This window comes from Strongylocentrotus purpuratus, unplaced genomic scaffold, assembly GCF_000002235.5.
Source record: "Strongylocentrotus purpuratus isolate Spur 01 unplaced genomic scaffold, Spur_5.0 spur5_scaffold_6, whole genome shotgun sequence".
NCBI classification, from domain to species: Eukaryota; Metazoa; Echinodermata; class Echinoidea; order Camarodonta; family Strongylocentrotidae; genus Strongylocentrotus; species Strongylocentrotus purpuratus.
Genome location: NW_022145612.1, coordinates 35,055,177 through 35,076,911, shown reverse-complemented (window position 1 = coordinate 35,076,911; position 21,735 = coordinate 35,055,177). Strand labels below are relative to the sequence as shown.

At 35.6% G+C, this 21,735-nt stretch overlaps 1 protein-coding gene across 4 annotated transcripts in view; it reads left to right on the top strand.

Annotated features, from left to right (window-relative positions):
- Positions 1–15,299, top strand: part of LOC105446119 (sulfide:quinone oxidoreductase, mitochondrial-like) — a 55,808-nt gene extending 40,509 nt beyond the window's left edge. For 3 of the 4 annotated variants that reach the window (XM_031000154.1, XM_031000152.1, XM_031000151.1), the window contains 3 exons: positions 3,090–3,293; positions 3,725–3,908; positions 5,264–6,494. In XM_031000154.1, the coding sequence (XP_030856014.1) occupies positions 3,090–3,293; positions 3,725–3,908; positions 5,264–5,436 (561 nt within the window). In that variant the 3' untranslated portion in view covers positions 5,437–6,494. Of the gene's footprint in view, positions 1–3,089; positions 3,294–3,724; positions 3,909–5,263; positions 6,495–12,971 lie in introns of those variants that run through there. The other variant, XM_031000153.1, reaches the window with a different exon arrangement.
- The last annotated feature ends 6,436 nt before the right edge of the window (positions 15,300–21,735 follow it).

Genomic DNA, 21,735 nt, shown 5'->3' with positions numbered 1-21,735 from the left:
CTTTCTGTCTTTTCTTATGTTATTCTTTGTTTCTTCCTTCAATCACCTTCTCTTAAGTTATTCTTTGTTTTTATCATTCTATCACTCTTTCTTTCTGTATTTCCTTATGTTATTCTTTGTTTTTATCATTCTATCACTCTCTCTTTCTGTATTTCCTTATGTTATTCTTTGTTTCTTCTATCACCTTCTCTTAAGTTATTCTTTGTTTTTATCATTCTATCACTCTTTCTTTCTGTATTTCCTTATGTTATTCTTTATTTTTATCATTCTATCACTCTCTCTTTCTGTCTTTCCTTATGTTATTTTTTCTTTTCATCATTCTATCACTTTCTCTTTCTGTCTTTCCTTATGTTATTCTTTGTTTTTATCATTCTATCACTCTCTATTTCTGTATTTCCTTATGTTATTCTTTGTTTTTTTCATTCTATCACTCCCTCTTTCTGTCTTTCCTTATGTTATTCTTTGTTTTTATCATTCTATCACTTTCTCTTTCTGTCTTTTCTTATGTTATTCTTGTTTCTTCCTTCTATCACCTTCTCTTAAGTTATTCTTTGTTTTTTATCATTCTATCACTCTCTCTTTCTGTATTTCCTTATGTTATTCTTTGTTTTTAACATTCTATCACTCTCTCTTTCTGTCTTTCCTTATGTTATATTCTTTGTTTTTATCATTCTATTGCTTTCTCTTTCTGTCTTTCCTTAAGTAATTCTTTGTTTCTTCCTTCTTTCATCTTCTCTTATGTTATTCTTTGTTTTTATCATTCTACCACTTTCTCTTTCTGTCTTTCCTTAAGTAATTCTTTGTTTCTTCCTTCTTTCATCTTCTCTTTGTTTTTATCATTTTATCACTTTCTCTTTCTGTCTTTCCTTAGTCCGCCCCAACGTCAGCTCATGAAAAGGCGACGTGAGGACGGCCTATGTGTAGAGGCAAAATTGCGGGCCCAAGATCATGTGTAACAGGGGTTTGATGATCTCGAGGCGGCTTCAAATTGCAGGCGTGAGGCCGCCTCTGGGGCCTGCTTTAAAAGCTGACGCATGTGTAACAGGGGTCTTGTTCACATGACTTAATCAATATTTTCCTATTGACATTACTGTTTACTAGGTTAATGATATATGTTTAATTTGCAAACGAGTATTACTTGTTTAACTGTTTTGTATAAACGTTATGAATGATGTAAATATGTTCATGGTTTTTCAGGGTTCCATGGAAGACCACTACTTGTTGGTGAATGGGCTACCCTGTCAAAAGATTAGAATTAAATAAATAAATCAAAACTTTTTTATCATTCTATCACTCTCTCTTTCTGTATTTCCTTATGTTATTCTTTGTTTCTTCTATCACCTTCTCTTAAGTTATTCTTTGTTTTTATCATTCTATCACTCTTTCTTTCTGTATTTCCTTATGTTATTCTTTGTTTTTATCGTTCTATCACTCTCTCTTTCTGTCTTTCCTCATGTTATTTTTTCTTTTTATCATTCTATTACTTTCTCTTTCTGTCTTTCCTTATGTTATTCTTTGTTTTTATCATTCTATCACTCTCTATTTCTGTATTTCCTTATGTTATTCTTTGTTTTTTTCATTCTATCACTCCCTCTTTCTGTCTTTCCTTATGTTATTCTTTGTTTTTATCATTCTATCACTTTCTCTTTCTGTCTTTTCTTATGTTATTCTTGTTTCTTCCTTCTATCACCTTCTCTTAAGTTATTCTTTGTTTTTTATCATTCTATCACTCTCTCTTTCTGTATTTCCTTCAGTAATTCTTTGTTTCTTCCTTCTTTCATCTTCTCTTTGTTTTTATCATTTTATCACTTTCTCTTTCTGTCTTTCCTTAGTCCGCCCCAACGTCAGCTCGTGAAAAGGCGACGTGAGGACGGCCTATGTGTAGAGGCAAAATTGCGGGCCCGAGATCATGTGTAACAGGGGTTTGATGATCTCGAGGCGGCTTCAAATTGCAGGCGTGAGGCCGCCTCTGGGGCCTGCTTTAAAAGCTGACGCATGTGTAACAGGGGTCTTGTTCACATGACTTAATCAATATTTTCCTATTGACATTACTGTTTACTAGGTTAATGATATATGTTTAATTTGCAAACGAGTATTACTTGTTTAACTGTTTTGTATAAACGTTATGAATGATGTAAATATGTTCATGGTTTTTCAGGGTTCCAGGGTTCACAAAAATTGTGAAAAATGGGCCTTAATTATTTCGAGGAAAATCCCCCCTAATGACGTTTTCCAAACATTTTTCATACCACCACAGTCTTTTGGGGAAAACAACTATGGTAAAACCAGTCACTCAAAGATTTTTACTTTTTTGAGGCACTTCTTGATCATTTTGAAGTGCGATTTTTTTTTAGGGCTTCAATATTACACAATATCACAGACACTGATAGTACGTAGGACCGTGCATCTCAGATCTTACATTGTTAAATGATGCCTTTAAAAATATGTAGGGTTTCAAGGCTTGAGCAGCACACCCCCATCCAAACAAACCGATAAAAATTTTAAAAGTTATGCATTTTTGAAGGTGCAATCAATCAAACATAAATTTGCAACTCTGTGACATATGTTGCAAGGTCCCCTCCCATTTTGCCCTGTACTTATAAACTTAAAAAATCTCCCTTTTTTTAATTAAGAAAATATTAAATCATACATTCAACTTAAATATAACTGTTGCAAATATGTTTTTATACAATTCTTGTATGAAACAAATATATTTTGTCATCAATAACTAAGAAAATGAAAGTTTCTAAAATTTTCTGTACAGAGCAAATTGGAGAGGAGCTCGCATGATAGATTCATAACTTTCCTATTTCTAATTTGATTTTGTTCAAACTTTCACTAATTTGTTTCTGTTGTTTTTCTGCTTTTATTAAAACCAATTTGATATCAGGGGGGAATTCCCTTGAAGGCCAGTCAATATTATATTGATATCAGATGCTGATATCGAGGGCAAACATTAAAGCTCTATTTGGATTATCTGTCCAAAAATTCAGACTTCCATGAGAATTATACTTCTTCATAGCTCAATCTCTGCTGCCACAAATATCTGTCACTGCACAAGATTTACTCAATGACTGAACCTCTTTCAGAATGGGAAACGGGATCAAGCAGAAGTGATGTACATCACTCCTCAGGCTGTCATATTTGGTCCACCCAAGTATGCTGCAAGTCTGAGAAAGATTTGTGAAGAGAGAGACATCAAGGTGCACTACAAACACACACTGGTCGAGATCAGACACGAAAAGAGAGAGGCAGACTTCCAAATTGAGGATGGTGAAATCTTAACTTTCCCTGTAAGTCCTGCATCCTGTGTGTTTCTTTACTTTATGACAATTGGCAAGCTTGAAAGTAATATACAAGCATTTTAATAAACACAGCCATTTTTCTGCTGCAATGAAGAAATAAAAGAGCAATTCTTCAACCATTCATTACAGTTTAGATTTATCTGTTGAAGCATTATAAAAATGGGTATCTGTAGAAAACACCTTGCATATTCATAATGTACAAACAATTTTCAAATTTGATTGATAAGCCAAGATGTTCCTTGGATGGGAAATTTCTAGTAAATTGGATAGTGAAAACAATACAAACATTTATAATGGCTCTTCAAAAATAATGTCATGTACACGATTGTCTGTTAGATGACATGCCAAGTCTGTAATGTGAAACATTTAGTATGAATGAAGCATATGACATTCCTGTGCTTTGTAAAATACTTTTCTAGTATGAGATGATCCATGTTCCTCCTCCCATGGGACCTCCAGATGTGCTCAAGGCTAGCCCACTGGTTGATGAAACTGGCTTTCTGACTGTCAACAAGACTACCTGTCAACACATCAAGTACCCCAATATCTTTGGACTTGGTGATTGCACTGATATACCAACGTCCAAGACAGCTGCTGCTGTAGGTGAGAAATATTAGTCCGGTTTAATTTTGTTGTAAATCTTGGAAACGTTAAATCAATCCCCTACCTTCGGTTGTACAAGGTGGTCCCTGTATTAAGCCTATTGGAGTGGAAGAATTCAATTATCAATGGTTTGAGGGAACGCTTTACTTCAGTGTTTAAAGTGGAAATTCAAATAAAATCACAAATATGTCAACTAATGTATCACTAGAAACTGGTAAGCTAACAGATGACTGTCGTACAAGTTTTAGGTCAACTACATATCGGGTGATTAATAAAAATTCAAATACAACCTCTTCCATAGCAGCTGGGATATACGAGGGATTCGCCAGAAAAATAACGATGTTTTAATGACGTCACATAATGGACCAATACTGCCCAAGCAGACGACATCCCATAAAGAATGAACATGATTGCAAAGCTATTATTTCTCAAATTATAATGAGTTTAGTGTATATAAATGTGATGGCATTTCAAACCATTCAAAAGGGGATATGAAACTGATACTGATAACTAAAATCTTTTGTTTGTAAATACACAGGATAGGGGTTAATTAACAATCAAAGAAACCAGACTTTCAAATTGAAAAACCCCCCGGATTGATATAAGGACGGCATTTGTTATCTCTTGAAACGCTGAAGATACTGTGGTGTGTGCAGCTGAATATACAATGGCGTCTTATTTTGTTTACAAGCGACAGATTACTTTATTTTTGTATTCCTGCATTTGTCATCAAATTAAAACCATGCCCCGGGTTTAGAGTGAGGCAATAGATTATACATTTAGCCTGACGTAGTAAAGTAAGAGAAAGAACTCAAGAGAAGATGAAAAAACAGGCACTGAAAATGTGTGAGATATCATAGGGCATCGTCTGCTTGTGCAAATCATGTCCATCCTGTGATCTCACACATCTCGGCAGCGTTCGGAGAGCTCTTCAGGTGCTATGCCGGGGCTGTATTTAAGCGTTTTGTAATTTATAATTATCATTACTTTGAATGTTTCCAAGCATTGAATTTTGATAACCTTGTCAAATCAAAGTTTCATCTTTGCAATAATGAAAATAAAGTTAGTTTTTAAAAAGCAATGAACATCTATTTTAAGAACATTCCGCAGTAATTTTTTTGTGCCCCATAACTGCACAGGGCCAGCTGGTTATGTTTTCACCTGTACAATGCCTGGAGTTCCTGGTATTGTGCATAGTAACTACATGTATCTGTAACCACCAATGACTCGTACAAATTCAGATTTTGTATGACATTCACACTAGATATTGATCGAATAAATGTTACAATTATTATATTTTAATTTGTTCTGGATCCTTTTAACCCCCCTTCCCCCCCCCCCCCCCCCCCCTGCAGCTGCTCAGACTGGGACTCTGAAGAAAACCATATCATCAGTCATGCATGGACATAAGCCTCAAGCAACTGTGAGTGAACTCTTCCTAATTTATTTATTACCCATTGATATGAAGATATTTTCACCTTTCATATACATGCATCGCAAAGTAAGGAATGATGATGCTTTACATTGAAATGATTTCTTAATAAAATCAATTCTCTTTCTCCATCTTGTGTTTATACATCTCTTACTATGTTTTTTAATGTAATTTATTTGCTTTCATCAGAAGGCATGTAAGCTATTGCACAGAGTCATTGATGTATATATAAACATAGATTGTGTAAAGTCGTTTAGGCTAGCATGCAACAAAAAATGTGCATCAGAGCATGTCAAACTGCAACGAAGTTGGCCAATTTAGTTATCTGTTAATAATTATCACTGATTTAGGGTACTTTTTTACTTTCCATCCTTCGGATGTCTTAAAACTTTGTGCATGTTATGAAGGACATGTTTATGATGCCCTAACAACTGAATTTGAATTACTTTCTTTTGCAATTTTATTTCCAATAAATGACTATACATGTACTATAATGCCAATGGTACAAACCTGTAGATCAAAAACTAATGGTTATCAGAAGTTTGGAATCTTTAGATTTAAATTTGACCTTATATACTGTAGTGTTATAGATTTGATGTAACTGGAATGGATTGATGCTTGGGTGAGGGATGAGTACACTTCATCAATAGGGACTTTTAGATTTGCACAACGACAACATATATTGCTACGATCGACGTCCTTTTAATGCACTGCCTTGAATGGACTTCACACGTATCAGTCCATGCAAATCTAAAAGTCCCTAATAAAGGAGGAGGTGGCCCATGTGCATGGAGCAGACTTCAACAAAATTGTCTGGGCAATAGACTTTGAAAATTCTTGGTTTTTCTCATTCTCGGAGCAAAGTAACTAGTTCCTGGTCTTAAAGACACCACCCAGTGTTATTTTAAAACGTAATTTGTTACCTTGAACTGGATCCAAGATGACCACCAAAGGCCATGCAATGTGGATAGACTACTATGTGTAGTCGGATGCATGCCTGACTGTGTAATGCTGTGTTGGGCCCTTCAAGCTTCACTCCAAACCAGACCAGTGATATATTTCTACTTTCGTATTCATATTTATATTTATTTCATTTCCAACAGAAAGGTAAACAAGGATATTACATTTGATTTCATACATAATTCATTTTTTCAAGAAACTATACAAATAAACTTTGCACATAATAAAATTACTACAAGAATTTCTGAATTTCTGAGGAAATGGGGGGGGGGGGGGGGGGGATCCACTAAAAAGCAGTGCTTGTAGGTTGTGGATCCCCCAGAAAAAAATAAAAATAAAAATGTTTCAAATTTTGCCTACGAAGACTTAGAAAACACAAGACAATATTTCAAAACAACACACAATTTACAAACACGAAACATGTACTACAAGGAGAAGTAAAACAGATAAGAAGGAAAGGGGAAAAGGGGGAAGGAAGAAGCAGGACAAATCATGACCGGAAAAAGTAAGTTATAATGTTAATTTTGGGAAGGTAAGATCATAAGACCAAATAAATATTAAATTAATCGAGCAGATGATGAAGACCTAAATGAAAAATTAAGATGATTTCCAACTGTTATCAGATTATTCTTGTATATTACTATAAGATTTGAGCAAAAATGTTTTTAGATTTTTCTTGAAAGAATTTAGGAATGGACTATTTTTAATACTTTCACTTAGAGAATTCCAAAATATAGGACCATCATGCATAAAAAAATTTCTTCACTAATAAAGTTCTAAAGAGTGGAAGGTGAAACTCGTTTGACCATCTAGTTGGGTTATCATGAGATGACCGATTTAGGGGGAACATGGCATCAAATATATGTGGAAGGGTCTTTTTTGAATACTTATACATAAATTGTCCTAAGTGAAGTAGATACAGGTCATTTGTTTTTAATAGTCTGCCATTACCAAATAACGGGTCTGTGTGTGAGAGTGGAGCAGAAGGGTAAATAATACAGAGAGACTTCTTTTGTAATAATAACAGTCTATTTAATAGAGTTTGCTGCGTGTTGCCCCAAGTAAGTATTCCATAATTCAGGTATGGTAAAATTAAAGATGAATAAAGCATGAGTAGGGATGATGTCGGAAAATGAAATTTAAGTTTATTTATTATGCCAATATTCCGTGAAATGATCTTGCATGTATTATCTATATGGTATTTCCACGAAAGTTTGTTATCTAACAGTAATGCCTAAAAAATTAATGAATGAAACAACTTCCAAGGGGGTATCGTCAAAAATGATATTCTTGGGCAGTGTGTCAATAGAATTACTTAATAACATATATTTGGTTTTTTGGAGGTTAAGGGATAGTTTGTTTGCTTTTATCCATTGGGTGACTTTTTCAAGTTCAGAATTTACAACATTGACTAGGGAATTTGGATTTCTATGGGAATAAAATAAATTAGAATCGTCAGCAAAAAGTATAAATGAAAGGACATTGGATGATTTACAAAAGTCATTAATATAAATAATAAACAATAAAGGGCCCAACAAACTTCCCTGCGGTACTCCACAATTTACGTTTTGCATATTGGAAGTATGATCATTCAAGAATACATATTGTCGTCTATTGGATAAGTAACTCCTGAACCACTCCAAGGCCTTTCCACACACCCCATAATGAGAAAGTTTGAATAATAAGATGTCATGATTGATGGTGTCGAAGGCCTTGGAGAAGTCCAGGAAGATGCCAACCAGGTGAGAAGAATTGTCTAAAGCATGCGCTACTTTGTCAATAAAATTCAATAAGGCATGTTCAGTATTATGTTTTTCTCTAAATCCAAACTGAAAGTTGGAAAAAATACTATGAGTTTTTAAAAAGTAAACAGTTCTACGATAAACAACTTTTTCTAGAATTTTCGACAAGGAGGATGATAAAGAGATTGGTCGATAATTACTGACATTCAACTTATCACCTTTTTTGTACAGGGGTATGACTTTTGCGATTTTCATATTATCTGGGACTTGTCCATTAAGTAACGATAGATTAAGAATGTGTACTAAAGGATTTACAATTGAAGATATTACACCTTTTAGAATAAAATTATTAATGTCGTCATAGCCGGGACTCTTTTTGTTATTCAAATTAGATACAATATCAATGATATCTTCTTTAACTATAGGAGTGAGAAAAATAGTATTGGGGTTTGCATACATGCCAACTGTTCAGATTAAAGAGGAACATTCCTCTTTTTGGGAGAAGATAATTATCATTTTAATGCAGGTGTTCCTCTTCCTGTACAAATTTGTCTGTAGTATTGAATAGGAGAGTTAGGATTGTTCCTCTTTTTTTTTGAAAATAGCATAATTTGTACAGATTTCTGATTTTCAAATGTTGGCATGTATGGGTTTGATGTGCCTAAGTAATCAGAGAAATGTTTGGCTGAAGGAGGAATACCTTCAGCCAAGTTTGTCCCGATAGAGGAAAAAAAGTTGTTGAAAGTATTGGCTATGTTTTCAGGATCTTCGACAATATCATCATTATACCTAATTTTAGTTATTGTTAATTTGTTATTGGATAAATTCATTGCTTGTTTTAAAATCTTCCATGTGTTTTGAATATCGTTCTTATATAAAGTTAACTGGTTCGTAAAGTAGTTTTTTTTTGCTAATCGTATTGTTTCAGTTAAAATATTTTTATAACTGTTGTATCTAGCTTTTGCCTGTTCAGTACCTTTCATTTTACATTTATAATATAAGTTATTTTTTCTGTTAATTGAACGTAAAAGTGATTTAGAAATCCATGGAAGTCTGGGTGATTTTTTGTAGGTAGTTCCTTTGTCTTTAACTTTAGGAATGTGAACAGAATATCTAATTGATCATGAAATATGTTAAGGAAATTATTAAAAGATAAATTTACGTCATTATTATCGTAAACACACGACCAGTAACCAGAGTCTAAAGATGCGCCAAGAATGGCAATGTTTTCATGGTTAGGTCTGCGTCTTGATGGTCTGTGATGATTAACTAATGAGTGCTTAAGGGTAAAATGTGACATAATAGGAAAATGATCCGTTATATCAGATAGAATTACAGAAGAGTCTGGGGTAGGAAGAGTATTGCAAAAAACATTATAAATAAGGGTGGCGGAGTGATTTGCTATACAGGTGGGTTTCGATATCAAAGGCAAAAACGAGGCAGTCAAAAATATTTCAAAAAATTCATGGGATATATTGTTGTTATTATGCTTTAAAATATCAATATTAAAATCTCCCATTATGAAAACATCTTTGTTTATAAAAAGTGGATTCTTTAGTAAATCTGTAAGGTACACTATGAAATCATTTAAATTTGGACTTGGAGGTCTATACATAATACCCATGATTATATTTTTAGTATCCGGAACATTGATTTCGATAAAAAGAGACTCCAGTGTTTCGTTCATTACATTAATTTCATTTAGAATTGAATAGTCGTAACTGTGTGAAACGAAAAATTATTGACAACAAGATCATAACCATCGAATGCAAATGGTAGGTTTGAATCACTGGATAACCAGGTTTCCGTAAGTCCTATTGTTCAAGCCAACAGCTTGGATTTATACTTAGACAGTTATTGCTGAACATGCTTCGAGTATGTAATAACATGAGTGACTATATGCACAGTGTAATTATCAACTATATAATACATGTGCAGTTTTTGTCTCGCCTGCGTAGCAAAAAGTGAGACATAGGCGCCGCTTTTCCGGTGACGGCGGCGGCGTCAACATCAAAAACTTAACCTAAGGTTAAAGGTAAAGACCAGTATTGGAAACGCCCCAATTTCAAAAAATGAAATGGGAGCTCTCATTACCAATCATGTGAAAGAATGTGTTTTAACTAATACATGATGATAAAAAATTTGCTGGGAAACTGCCTACTAATTCATATATTTGGTAAATTTGTTTCTCTCATGGTCTGTGAGAGATATAGGGTAGTCCCATATACATCTTTCTGTGTATAGTGCTTGTAACTTTACGAAGAATGGGCCAAATTTCTTATCATTTTGATAATTCCATTTCATTTCAAAGACTTTATTTTCTGCAATCAAACAAATCAGTTATACAACAAATATGGATAATTATATAAAACATAAGGTATACAAACAATATACAAAATATAGAAACAAATGTATAATACATGAGTAAGAGTAAACCTATACGTTGGGCCATTGCGTGTATAAAGAAAGCAGAAGGTCGCCGTTATAAGCAAAAGCTTGAGTAGACGGTCAACCGAGCTAAGATAAAAATGAGTTGTGAAATTTTGGCAAATTAACAAGAAGAGGGGCCATGATACTCAAATGATATATATTACAATTAAATGTGAATATAAACAGTTGTATTCAATATAAATAATTATAAAATTAGCATATGAATCTCATATTTATATGGCTACTAATTATACGTTTATGACAGAGATAAGAGAGAAACTAAACAAAAACAAGGGTGCGAGCGGTGTGTGTGTGCAAGTGCAAGTGTCCTCATGCGCCAATATGTTGAATCATCAGTATTACTATGTAACGTCAGACCAAAATTTAATGTAGTTTCTAAAGTTTTACAAAGAACGCTTTTAATTTTTTTTTTTTTTTTAAATCTTTATACATTATATTGTGAAATAATGTTTTTTTTTAGTGTAGCTTTAAATGAATAGAGAAATGTACACTGTTTAACATGTCTAGGGAGTGCATTCCAAATGTCTGGACCGTGATATCTTATAGACTTATGCGCTAACAAAGTTTTAGGATTGTGTAAATGAAAATCAGTACAATTACGCGTTGGATATGAGTGAACATGGGAATTAGGAATAAATACGTCATGAAAAAGAGGAAGTGAATTTTGTGTGTATTTAAACATACAGATTGCTGTTTGATATAAGTGCAAATCACTCACTTTTAAAATGTTTAATCTATAAAATAACGGATTTGTATGAGCTAAGTAATTAGAATGAGTACAAATCCTAAGTGCTCTTTTTTGCAAGAGAAAAATTATATTAATCTTAGTTATACTACAGTTCCCCCAAACTACATTACAGTATATACAATAAGGTAACACTAATCAGGGACGTGATAGAGAAGGACTGGAATCAAGCCGCTCTCCTTTGACCCCATGCTCCAAGCCGCCGAAAAGTTATGCGCTAATCTGCAACTGTTGACCAGGTGGTGAGATAAAAGAGCGCATGAAATTTCAGGAGTTAGAATCCCTACATCAGAAAATGGTATCACTGCAACTGTTCGCTGTCCCTTCCAATGATTTCTCATCCATTGTTGAATGTGTAAAGAGTAGAACAAGCGAACACAAACTTGTGTATTTTCATCCTTTTTTAAACTTGAAAAATACAAAAAACACGCGAAAACACGCATTAGCAAACTTAATGTTATTGAAGATTGTAAATCATGGATCAAATAACGGGACATTAAAGCATGCATAAATTAGCGCATCATCCTAAAATATTGAGTTTTTGACAGGATGTAATTTTTCTTTTACTAACTCTGGCACACAAATTAAAGGAAGGACGGAGTTCTAAATTTGAAAATTTGTTTGATGCACTATTCCCAATAAAATCCCCATATAAAGTTTTTGATTTACACTGAAATTTCGCCGGTAATTTAATATTTTGTAATAAATGTAAAACTGGTGCCTGGCTTCCGAAAGTCCTCGCAGTGGAAGCGCGGTTTGGAGCATGGAACTTCAAAGCCAAGTGGAATGTTACACATCCCATTGTTACGCTTTAGAACTCAAGAATGCGTTTGAATAAATTACAAGAGTTTCGCCTCCTTTTCTTTCACCTCCCTGCGCTAATGCATTTTTATGCACTTTACATCCCTGGCATTCAAGACATGTTCTGGCCCATTTCCTGATATAATGATTGATACAAGGCCAAACGAAACGTTCCGTAACAAGCTTTTGAGTGGCCTTGATCCCAGGATGGGAAAGTCTGTGGAGGGCGTCAAAAATAGCTCGTCTGTGTTTGACTGGAACAAGGGGTCTAGCAATACCTGTCGAAACATCACATAGCATGGTAGTAAGAGAACCAGGAAGCGATATAGACTTGAGTTGAAGCGAGGAGTCTTGTACCTCACCATCATCCTCTTGATCTTTTGCAATGGCTGCAAAATCTATGACCGAGGATGAATCAACTCTGTCGATACACAGACGGGAGAGAGCGTCTGCGGCTGTGTTCCCCCTTCCTGCTATGTGGTGTATCTCAGATGTGTATTGGGATATGAAATCAAGCTGGCGTATTTCACGAGGTGAGTGTCGGTCAGGCTTTGAATTCAAAGCATGGGTGAGAGGTTTGTGATCTGTGTAGATGGTAAATGTGTGACCTTCAAGTAGATGGTGAAAGTGCTTTACACCGAGGTAGGCTGCTAACAGTTCCCGACCGAAAGTGCTGTACTTATTCTCGGCAGGCTGTAGTCTCTTAGAAAAGAAATGGTTGCCAATGGTTGCCAAACACCATCTACCAGCTGTTGGATAGTTCCTCCAACTCCCACATCAGATGCATCAACCAACAGGCATAGAGGAACATCAATTCTAGGATGAACTAAAACTGCAGCGTTAGCTAACTGATCTTTAGCCTGTTTGAAAGCAGAAAGTTCTTGTTCACCTAGGGTGATTGGTTGGTTCTTTTTCGTTCTATTTTTCAACAGATCTGTGAGAGGTTGGAGTACTTCTGCACACCGCGGAATGAACCGTCTGTAGAAATTGATCAGCCCGAGGAACTCTCGTAGTTTGGTAAGTGATGTAGGTATCAGAAAATCATGGATGATCTTCACCTTGTCACTAAGCGGCTGTATTCCTTCTGAGTCAACTTTATGCCCTAGAAAGGACAGTAAGGGTACTCCGAACTGACACTTAGCGGGGTTGAGAATGTTTCCATACTCTTGCAGGCGGTCAAAGAGTAGACGGAGATGTGTCTCGTGTTCGTCTTTGGTAGTACTAGCAACCAGAATATCGTCGAGATAAACATAGACGAAAGGAAGACCGCGAGTGACATCATCCATCAATCTTTGGAATGTCTGAGCTGCATTGCGGAGACCAAACAGCATCCTTACAAACTCAAATAATCCAAAAGGCGTGGTTATAGCTGTCTTGTGGATATCGCTAGGCTCGACTGGGATCTGATGATATGCCCTGATGAGATCAATCTTTGAAAAGATTGTCTTGCCACTAAGTGACGCAGAGAAATCTTGCAAATGAGGAATAGGGTATCTATCAGGAATAGTACGAGCATTAAGCATGCGATAATCTCCACAAGGTCGCCAGTCCCCTGGTGTCTTCTTCGGAACCATGTGCAAGGGACTTGACCAGTTGCTATCAGATTGTCTGATAATGCCGAGTTCAAGCATGTGTTCAAACTCTGCCTTGGCAATCTGCTGCCGATCCGGAGCAAGCCGACGAGGGCGGGCTGAAGCAGGTGGGCCTCGAGTTTGGATATGGTGGGTGGTTGTATGCTTGACTTCTGAGTGCTTATATACTGGCCGGGTGATGTCAGGATACTCACAAAGAAGGGAGTGGAAATGCTCCAAAGTATCTTGCTTGACATACACCGGGCTAATGATGCCTGTGTATGTACCAACTCCCTGTACTGTAAGAGTGGTGGTGGTGTCTATCAGCCGTCGATGTTTGATGTCGACTAATAGTCCATAATTATCAAGGAAATCGGCTCCCAAGATAGGTGTAGGTATGTCCGTGACAACAAAAATCCAACGAAAAACTCGCCACAACCCAAGATCAAGAGTGAAAGATCTCTGGCCAAAAGTCTGAATGGGTGACTTGTTAACAGCTTGAAGTTGGATATTTGTTGCACTTACCATTGCCGATTTTCCTAACATGGATTGAGGGAAAATATTAACTTCGGCCCCAGTATCAACAAGAAAACGCGTGCCTGATTGTTTATCATGAACAAAGAAAAGGCGACTGGGTTGAATGGTGCCAAGTGAATTAGTCGCCGCTATTCCTTGGCGGGCCGTTTCCCTGGACATATCCAGGGCGGCTTTGTCCTGCTGAGTATGAGCAAGGACTTATGCATTTCTGGGCTAGTTTGCCATGCTTTCAGTGGTACCAACATTCAGCCCCAGCATGTTGTTGATGCCGACTCGGGCTACGGGAAGCTGATTGGCGATGGCCGGAATTCTTCGGACCTCTCTGTCGACTGCGACTTCTGCGGTCCTCTTGTAGAGAGCAAGTCAAGGCTTGAACCTGAGCAGCCAGTTGAGCTACCTGGGTAGAAAGTCGATGTACTTCTCCAGAGTCATTGGGAGTGGCGCAAGCGTAAGTCTGCGCTGGCGCCTCTTTAGGTAAGACATGAGAAATAGTAGGCGGACCAGCAACTTCAACAATTTTGTCGGCTAATGCCGCCAGCTCAACCAAGCTAACATCATCGCTTGTGGAAGCAAGAATCAGCTGTACATTGGTTGGCAGGCGTTGCAAAAATAATTGCTTCAGTATACTAGTTTCCAAAGTACTAGAGCCTAATAATTGTTGCATTCTCCCAAGGAGTTGGGAGAGCGACCTATCGCCTAACTCTTCACTCGTCAGCAATTTGTTTAGACGCTTTTGCTCAGAGACAGAAGTTCGCTTAACCAGTGCTGCTTTTAGTATCTTGTACGGCTCTGTTTGGGGAGGGGCAATTAAAATATCGCGCACCTCTAGAGCTACCTCTGGTTGTAATGAGGCGACAACATAAGCAAACTTTGTAGACTCAAGTGATACACCTCTAGTTTGAAACTGAGCCTCAACCTGAGCAAACCAAATATCAGGATCATGTGCCCAAAATGGTGGAAGCTTTAAACTAACATATGAGACTTGAGGGGATGGCTCAGAAGCCTCACTAGGTAATGCATTGCTATCGGTATCAGGCATGAAAATGACGATGACAAGGTAGATTAGATCAACAGAAGAAAAAAAATCTGGATCACGTCGGGGTCACCAGTTTAGGGAATTTAATCACCTAAATAAAAGAAATAGAAATAGATTTCTTTCCTACCTTGTCTCGTAGAAACACCTGTTGAGTACAGATACTTGGAACATATATTATATCACAAGTAGTAGTTCAAATATTGCACAGCACCCGTAGAAAGAATATGTAAGACCATGTACAAAGTAATGCCGCTTCTTCGCGAATTAAGTAAAGAAGAAGAAACTTATAATCTCTATAAAGTAATAAGGCCTCAGAACCAAGTAGAGAAACAAGCGAAGAAATAGGACAAGAATTAAGATGAAGCTGAATTAGCTTTGCTGTAGATCGACTCTCTAGAATATGTGTGCTCTATATGAACAGCTCAGGAGAAGTGATGATAATAGGTGTGGCAAATAAAGCAAGCAAGTGTAATGTGCCTGTATAAGCTACACCACTAGGTGGTTGCACATCCCAACCCATAGGGTGTGGAATGTGCTTGCCAGAGGAAGTATGTGTGGCACTCTAGTAGTGTAACAGGTGTCACTAAAGAAATGAATGACAATGGAATAAAAGGCTAGACTTCAAGCAACACAATAAAGACAAGACAATATCTACAAATGCAGGTCAAGTCACTACACATTATATAATGTATAAAGTATTTTCTCGGGTACAAGATCCCTCATTTTACCAATTACCCCAACTGCCCTTGAAATTGATGTTGTAATATTATTTACATGATTATTCCAAGTAAGCTTTGAATCCAAAGTTATACCGAAAAATGTTGTCGATTTCCTTTCCACTATAGAAATATCATCAATAACAATGTTTATAACCTGATCAAAGTGTGTTTGGGAAGCACAAAAATTTATAAAACATGTTTTATCTAAATTAAGGGACAATTTATTGCATTTAAACCATGTTCAGATTTTAACTAATTCATTATTGAGAGTATAAATTAGAGTATTCAAGCATTTATGAGAACAAAATATGTTAGTGTCATCTGCGAAAAGCACGTAAGTAAGAAGTGGTGATGACTTTACTATGTCATTAATATAAATAAGAAAAAGAAGGGGGCCTAAAATTGATCCTTGTGGAACACCACATTACACATTTAAGTTAGGGTAATTTACTGACTGAAATGAAACAAATTGCTTTCGATTAACTAAATAATTCTTAAACAAGTTTAAGGCTGTGCCTCGTATACCATAATGAGTAAGTTTTTGCAACAAAATGTTATAATTCATGGTGTCAAAAGCTTTTGACAGGTCCATAAAAACCCCAATTATATATGTTCCTTATTATTAAGTGTTTGAGTTATTTTATCACAAGATTGTATCAAAGCATAATCAGTAGAAAAACCTTTTCGGAATCCAAACTGATTGCAAATAAGAGTATTATTTTCTTGTAAAAAAGAATAAAGGCGTTTATAAACAATTTTTTCTAAAATCTTGGAAATGACCGGCAATTGCCAATAGCGAGATAGGGCGATAATTTTTTATTTGAGTTAAATCATCTTTTTTATGAATAGGAATCACTTTGGCTATCTTTAAGGAGTCCGGGAAAATGCCTGTCGAAAGTGATAAATTACAATTATGAACTAGGGGAGAGGCCAAGCAATAAATCATTTTCTTTAATAAATACACACTTATTCCATCATAACCGCATGATCTACTCATCTTAAACGATCGAACTATCTCTAATATTTCATTTTCATTCACTGGAATAAAAAATAATGAATTTTCATTAGCATCAAATAAATAATCCTTAAAGTTTTCATTTGAGTGTATTGTCGAGGCTAAACGTGGAACTATATTAACAAAATAGTTATTGAAAGCAGTAGCAATTGAATGAGGGTCCGTGATTTCATTACCACTTTCAACTATTATATCAGATCATACTTTCTTTTTAGTTTTTAAGAGATCATTAATAGTATAGTATTAATGACTGCTTTGAGAGAAATAGTTGTTTTTATACGCTCAAGGGAAGGTTAGAATTGTGCTATTACCCGAGGCGTGCCGAGGGGAATAGCCCAATTGTAACCTTCCCGAGAGCGTATAAAAACAACTATTTCTCGAATATTAAAGCAGTCATTAATACTTTTATATGCCAAAAAAAAAAAAAAAAAAAAAAAAAACTTTTGCCGAAGATAGGATTCGAACTCTTGCGTACCAAAGGTGATGTTACTAAAGTCAGCGCCTCAAACCGCTCGGCCAGCGCGCTATGTCACCATGCTCAGTAGTTTTTTTTAATATATACATTAAAATGAATTGAAAACGGCTTCGCGTGGTCGATGCTTCGCCGCTGCTCCATTAAACGGGCCCTTCTTTTACTTTTACAATGCATATCGGCACGAACTTAGATCAAGATCTATCGGCAGATGTTTTTTTTTTGTTTTTGGAAGTTTATTTTCGTCTTCATGTCAACAATGCAAGATAAAATTGTCGGTAAGATCGATCGAGATTCAATTGTATTGAAATTACCGACCAATTCTTCGCATACGTACGGTATCCTCGATCGCTCAGACCATTTTTTAACATGTAAACCTATAGGGTAACCATGGAGACTGACCTATTTTCCCAATAACCATGGTTATTGGGATTTTGAACTGTTTTTTGACCATGGTTACCGGGAATTTTCGGGAACAGTTTAAGTTTATGAATGCAATTTCGACCAATCAGATTGCTGGATTACTTAAGTGAGGTATATAATTTGCCATAATACCTTTACATTCCCTTGATTAGATTCTATTTTATTTGAATAATACCGTTTACGTGATACAAGAATTAAAGTTGTTAATCTATTTCTATAATGCTTATATCTATCTTTATTCTGAGCAGTTGGTTTACGCAATGATATTTTATACAAACGATTGCGAGTTCAAATTGATTTCATTAACCCCCGAGTAATCCATGGCTGTTTTATACTTATATTATCTTTTTTTTTTAATAAATGGCATATTCTTATCTATATAAAAGAGAGTTTATGCAAAAAGTTTTGATATGATAAATTAGCATCTCCAACCGAAAATATCTCGCGCCATTGTTCTTTGGACAAATCAGAAATTAAAGAATCAATAGTTTGTTCTGTTTCTTTCCTCTTTTTAACGAATTTTTTTTTCTAGTTTTCTCACTAATGACTTTATAGCATATAACAAAAATGGGTAGATGATCTGATATATCTGAGTACAGAACACCATTTAAATGTTCTGACATGTATGACATTTGAGAATATATTATCAATCAATGTTTCACTTATTGTTACATTATCAATTCTAGTAGGTTTAGAAATATGGGGATAACAAGAATATAATAACATAGTATTATAAAATTTCAATATATTATTGTTTGTTTTATTAACTAAGTCTAAATTATAATCACCCATTAAATATATATGTTTATTTTCCTGCGATATCTTATTCAAAACGGAATCTATTTGATTTATGAACGTATCTACATCACTAGTTGGTGGTCTATAAATAGTTCCTATTATCATATTTTTATTTTTACCCATACTAACTTCTATAAATAAACTTCCGGAACCTTCAATTTCTATATCAGTCCGAATTTTGAATATAAATGTATTATTTATGTATATGGCAACGCCTCCTCCTCTACCATTCTTACGGTCTTTACGTATCATTTCATAATTAGAAAGATTAAACATTTTGGGTGAATTTTCATGTAACCACGTTTCTGTGATACCAATGGCCGAAAAGGGAAAATTATTAATAGAGTCCATTAATATTTCAAAAGGAAGAGAATTTTTATTCAAACTTCGAGCATTCATATGAAATAGACTAAATTGATTACTAATGTTATTAGTTGGTCTTAAGGTAGATTGATCATGAATGTTATTGTGTTCAACTAAATTTTGGTCATCTATTAAAACATCAGAATTCATTTAATTTGAGTGACATATTAACATGGAGCGCGCAAGAGTGAAGGAGTGAAGGGTGAGCGTGCAGTGACAAGAAAGTGAGCATATAAAAAAAACATAATTCTATATCCAAAAATAAAAAATACATAATTACAATATTGAGAAAATTATCAACAAGTATCATGACCGCGGTGTCCTCAAGCAAGACTCTCGATTAATTATAACTATTATAAGTAAATCTAAACATACATCAGTTCAAATACAAAAATGACAAGATTGGACATAACCCTTCTATAAACAAAATCATGTTTGAAAATAACCTGATTACGTCTTACAAAAGATACAAATAATACTTACATGAATGAAGCGATTTCAAAGTGTTATTACATATTCAAGAGAACACAAAATAAGCAGTCATTATTCATCCTGTGTGTGTGTGTGTGTTTTTTTTATAAGATCTACACATTTAAATGGTACATATTTATACTCAATTTAACAAGCAACGGACAGAAAGAAAAAAGAAAGACGTGCCCAAGAAAGAAATGTGTACAATACACAGCTATACAACCTAAATGTGGGTCGCTGGGGATTTCAAAACAAATAAAATGAGGGGTTACTTGCGTGTACTCATTCATGCAATAACACTGGAAGCGCCACGTTCGGAAAAAACACATCGCACTGGGCCGGCGAACATTGTTTGTGAACAATGCTCGCCACCCCATAGCACCATGCCCTCCAAACGCCGCGCTGCCCCGAACTTACAACCCTAAACTCAAAATCGAATAAATTTAGAATATATTTTTTGGTGGACAGTTACTAAAATCGATTTTGATTTATCATTATTGATTTACCAGAACCTTGCAGATGCTAGATGCTAGATGATCAACCTTTTCTGATCGATTCCACAACGTTTCTTTCACAATGCAATCGCATGACCATAACTGGTCTTTACCTTTAAGTTTTTGAATTTTTGATATAATTTTTAAAGTATAAGTTCTTAGTCAATGAAACTTTGACTATAGGGTAATCAAGTATCCCCAATCATGTGAGTAGAATTTCAGATCACAAAGTCAAGGTCAAAGGTCATTTCAGGTCAACAGACTTGGACTATGTTGTAGCATCATCATCGAAAACTTAACCTAAGGTTAAGTTTTTGAATTTTTGATATAATTTTGAAAGTATAAGTTCTTAGTCAATGAAACTTGAACTATAGGGTTATCAAGTCTCCCCAATCATGTGAGTAGAATTTCAGGTCACTAAGTTAAGGTCAAAGGTCATTTAAGGTCAACAAACTTAGACTTTGTTGTGGCACAACATCAAGATTTTCAAAATGCTTCTTCTTCTTTATTTTTCAACCGATTCTGATTCTGATTGTTTCATATGATAGGGCTAGGAGGGGGATTTAAAATTTCTACACAGAATTGTGAAATTCATTATCTATGCTAATTTATGCAAATTTATTCAAAATCACAAAAAAGGCTTCTTCTTCATTTCTCGACCGATTTTGATTTGGTTTGCTTTATATCGTAGAGCTAACTATGGTACACTAAACTTCTACACAGCATCAAATTTTTATTTTTTGACCAGTTCAAAAGTGTACCACATAAAATTTACGATATTTGTTGTTGCGAGATGCGGATGAGGGCTATGTCATTGACGTTCTGGTTTATCATATTGAATTGCGTTATGCAAGCGAGACCGCCAAGAGCGTTTCCCTTGTTTACTGTTGTTAGCCTGGCTCTTCTAGTTCTAGGACTAGGCATGACCTGGCAGAGTATGTGCAATACTTGTTTTTGACTGCGGTGGGTACTCCTTATTGTTGCCTTTGTACATAGCCCTTTTATCATCGATACTACTATCCCTCAAGATGTTGCAAAAGTGGAATCTATAGATTTTTTTAGATAAGATTATATTTTGTTCTCCAAAGGCCTTATCGGTCAGTGTGTTTGTAGATTCTTCCTAGATCTTCATCATGACTAGTAAGTGTACCATCATGTTTGTCGACAGAACTGGTTCTTCTGTGCTTAGCTTTGCAGCTTGTCATATAATCCAGGGCCAAGATCTGCTAGTATCGCTGATTCCAATAATACTCATTTCTCATGGCTGTGTGGAACTTGATATTGTACACTGAACTGGAGTGACAGAGGCTTGGTCTGTAATACCTGTGGCTAGTGGTACCATGCCCATCACCAGAATACTGACACTGCTTTATACAACCACCATGAGGAAACGGGAGAAGAGGTACTCTGGTACTGTGCCATTTTTGGGAACCCCAATAGCCAAACAGTTTTTGTTCTCCATGGTGTAGAGTGTAATTGGATGAAAAAAACCAAAAGTCAACATCTACACGTACCAGTGAGCAAGACAGGTATCAGAAACACACTTCACGCTTTCTTAAAATCAACTTCCAGTCTTCTCCTGGAAAAACAGGAGAGATAATTAACCTTCTAGAGAGTACTGTGGTCGCAATGGAAACTTACGATTCAGGACAACAAGATTTCCCCAAGCATATACAAGATCTTTCGTCATGGTGGAGGAGTTTTCATTGCTGTACGAAAGTCACTTGACTACTCTGAATTTTGTGAACTCCAAGAGGACTGCAAGTTGCCGTGGATCTGTCTCAATCAGCAGGGAGA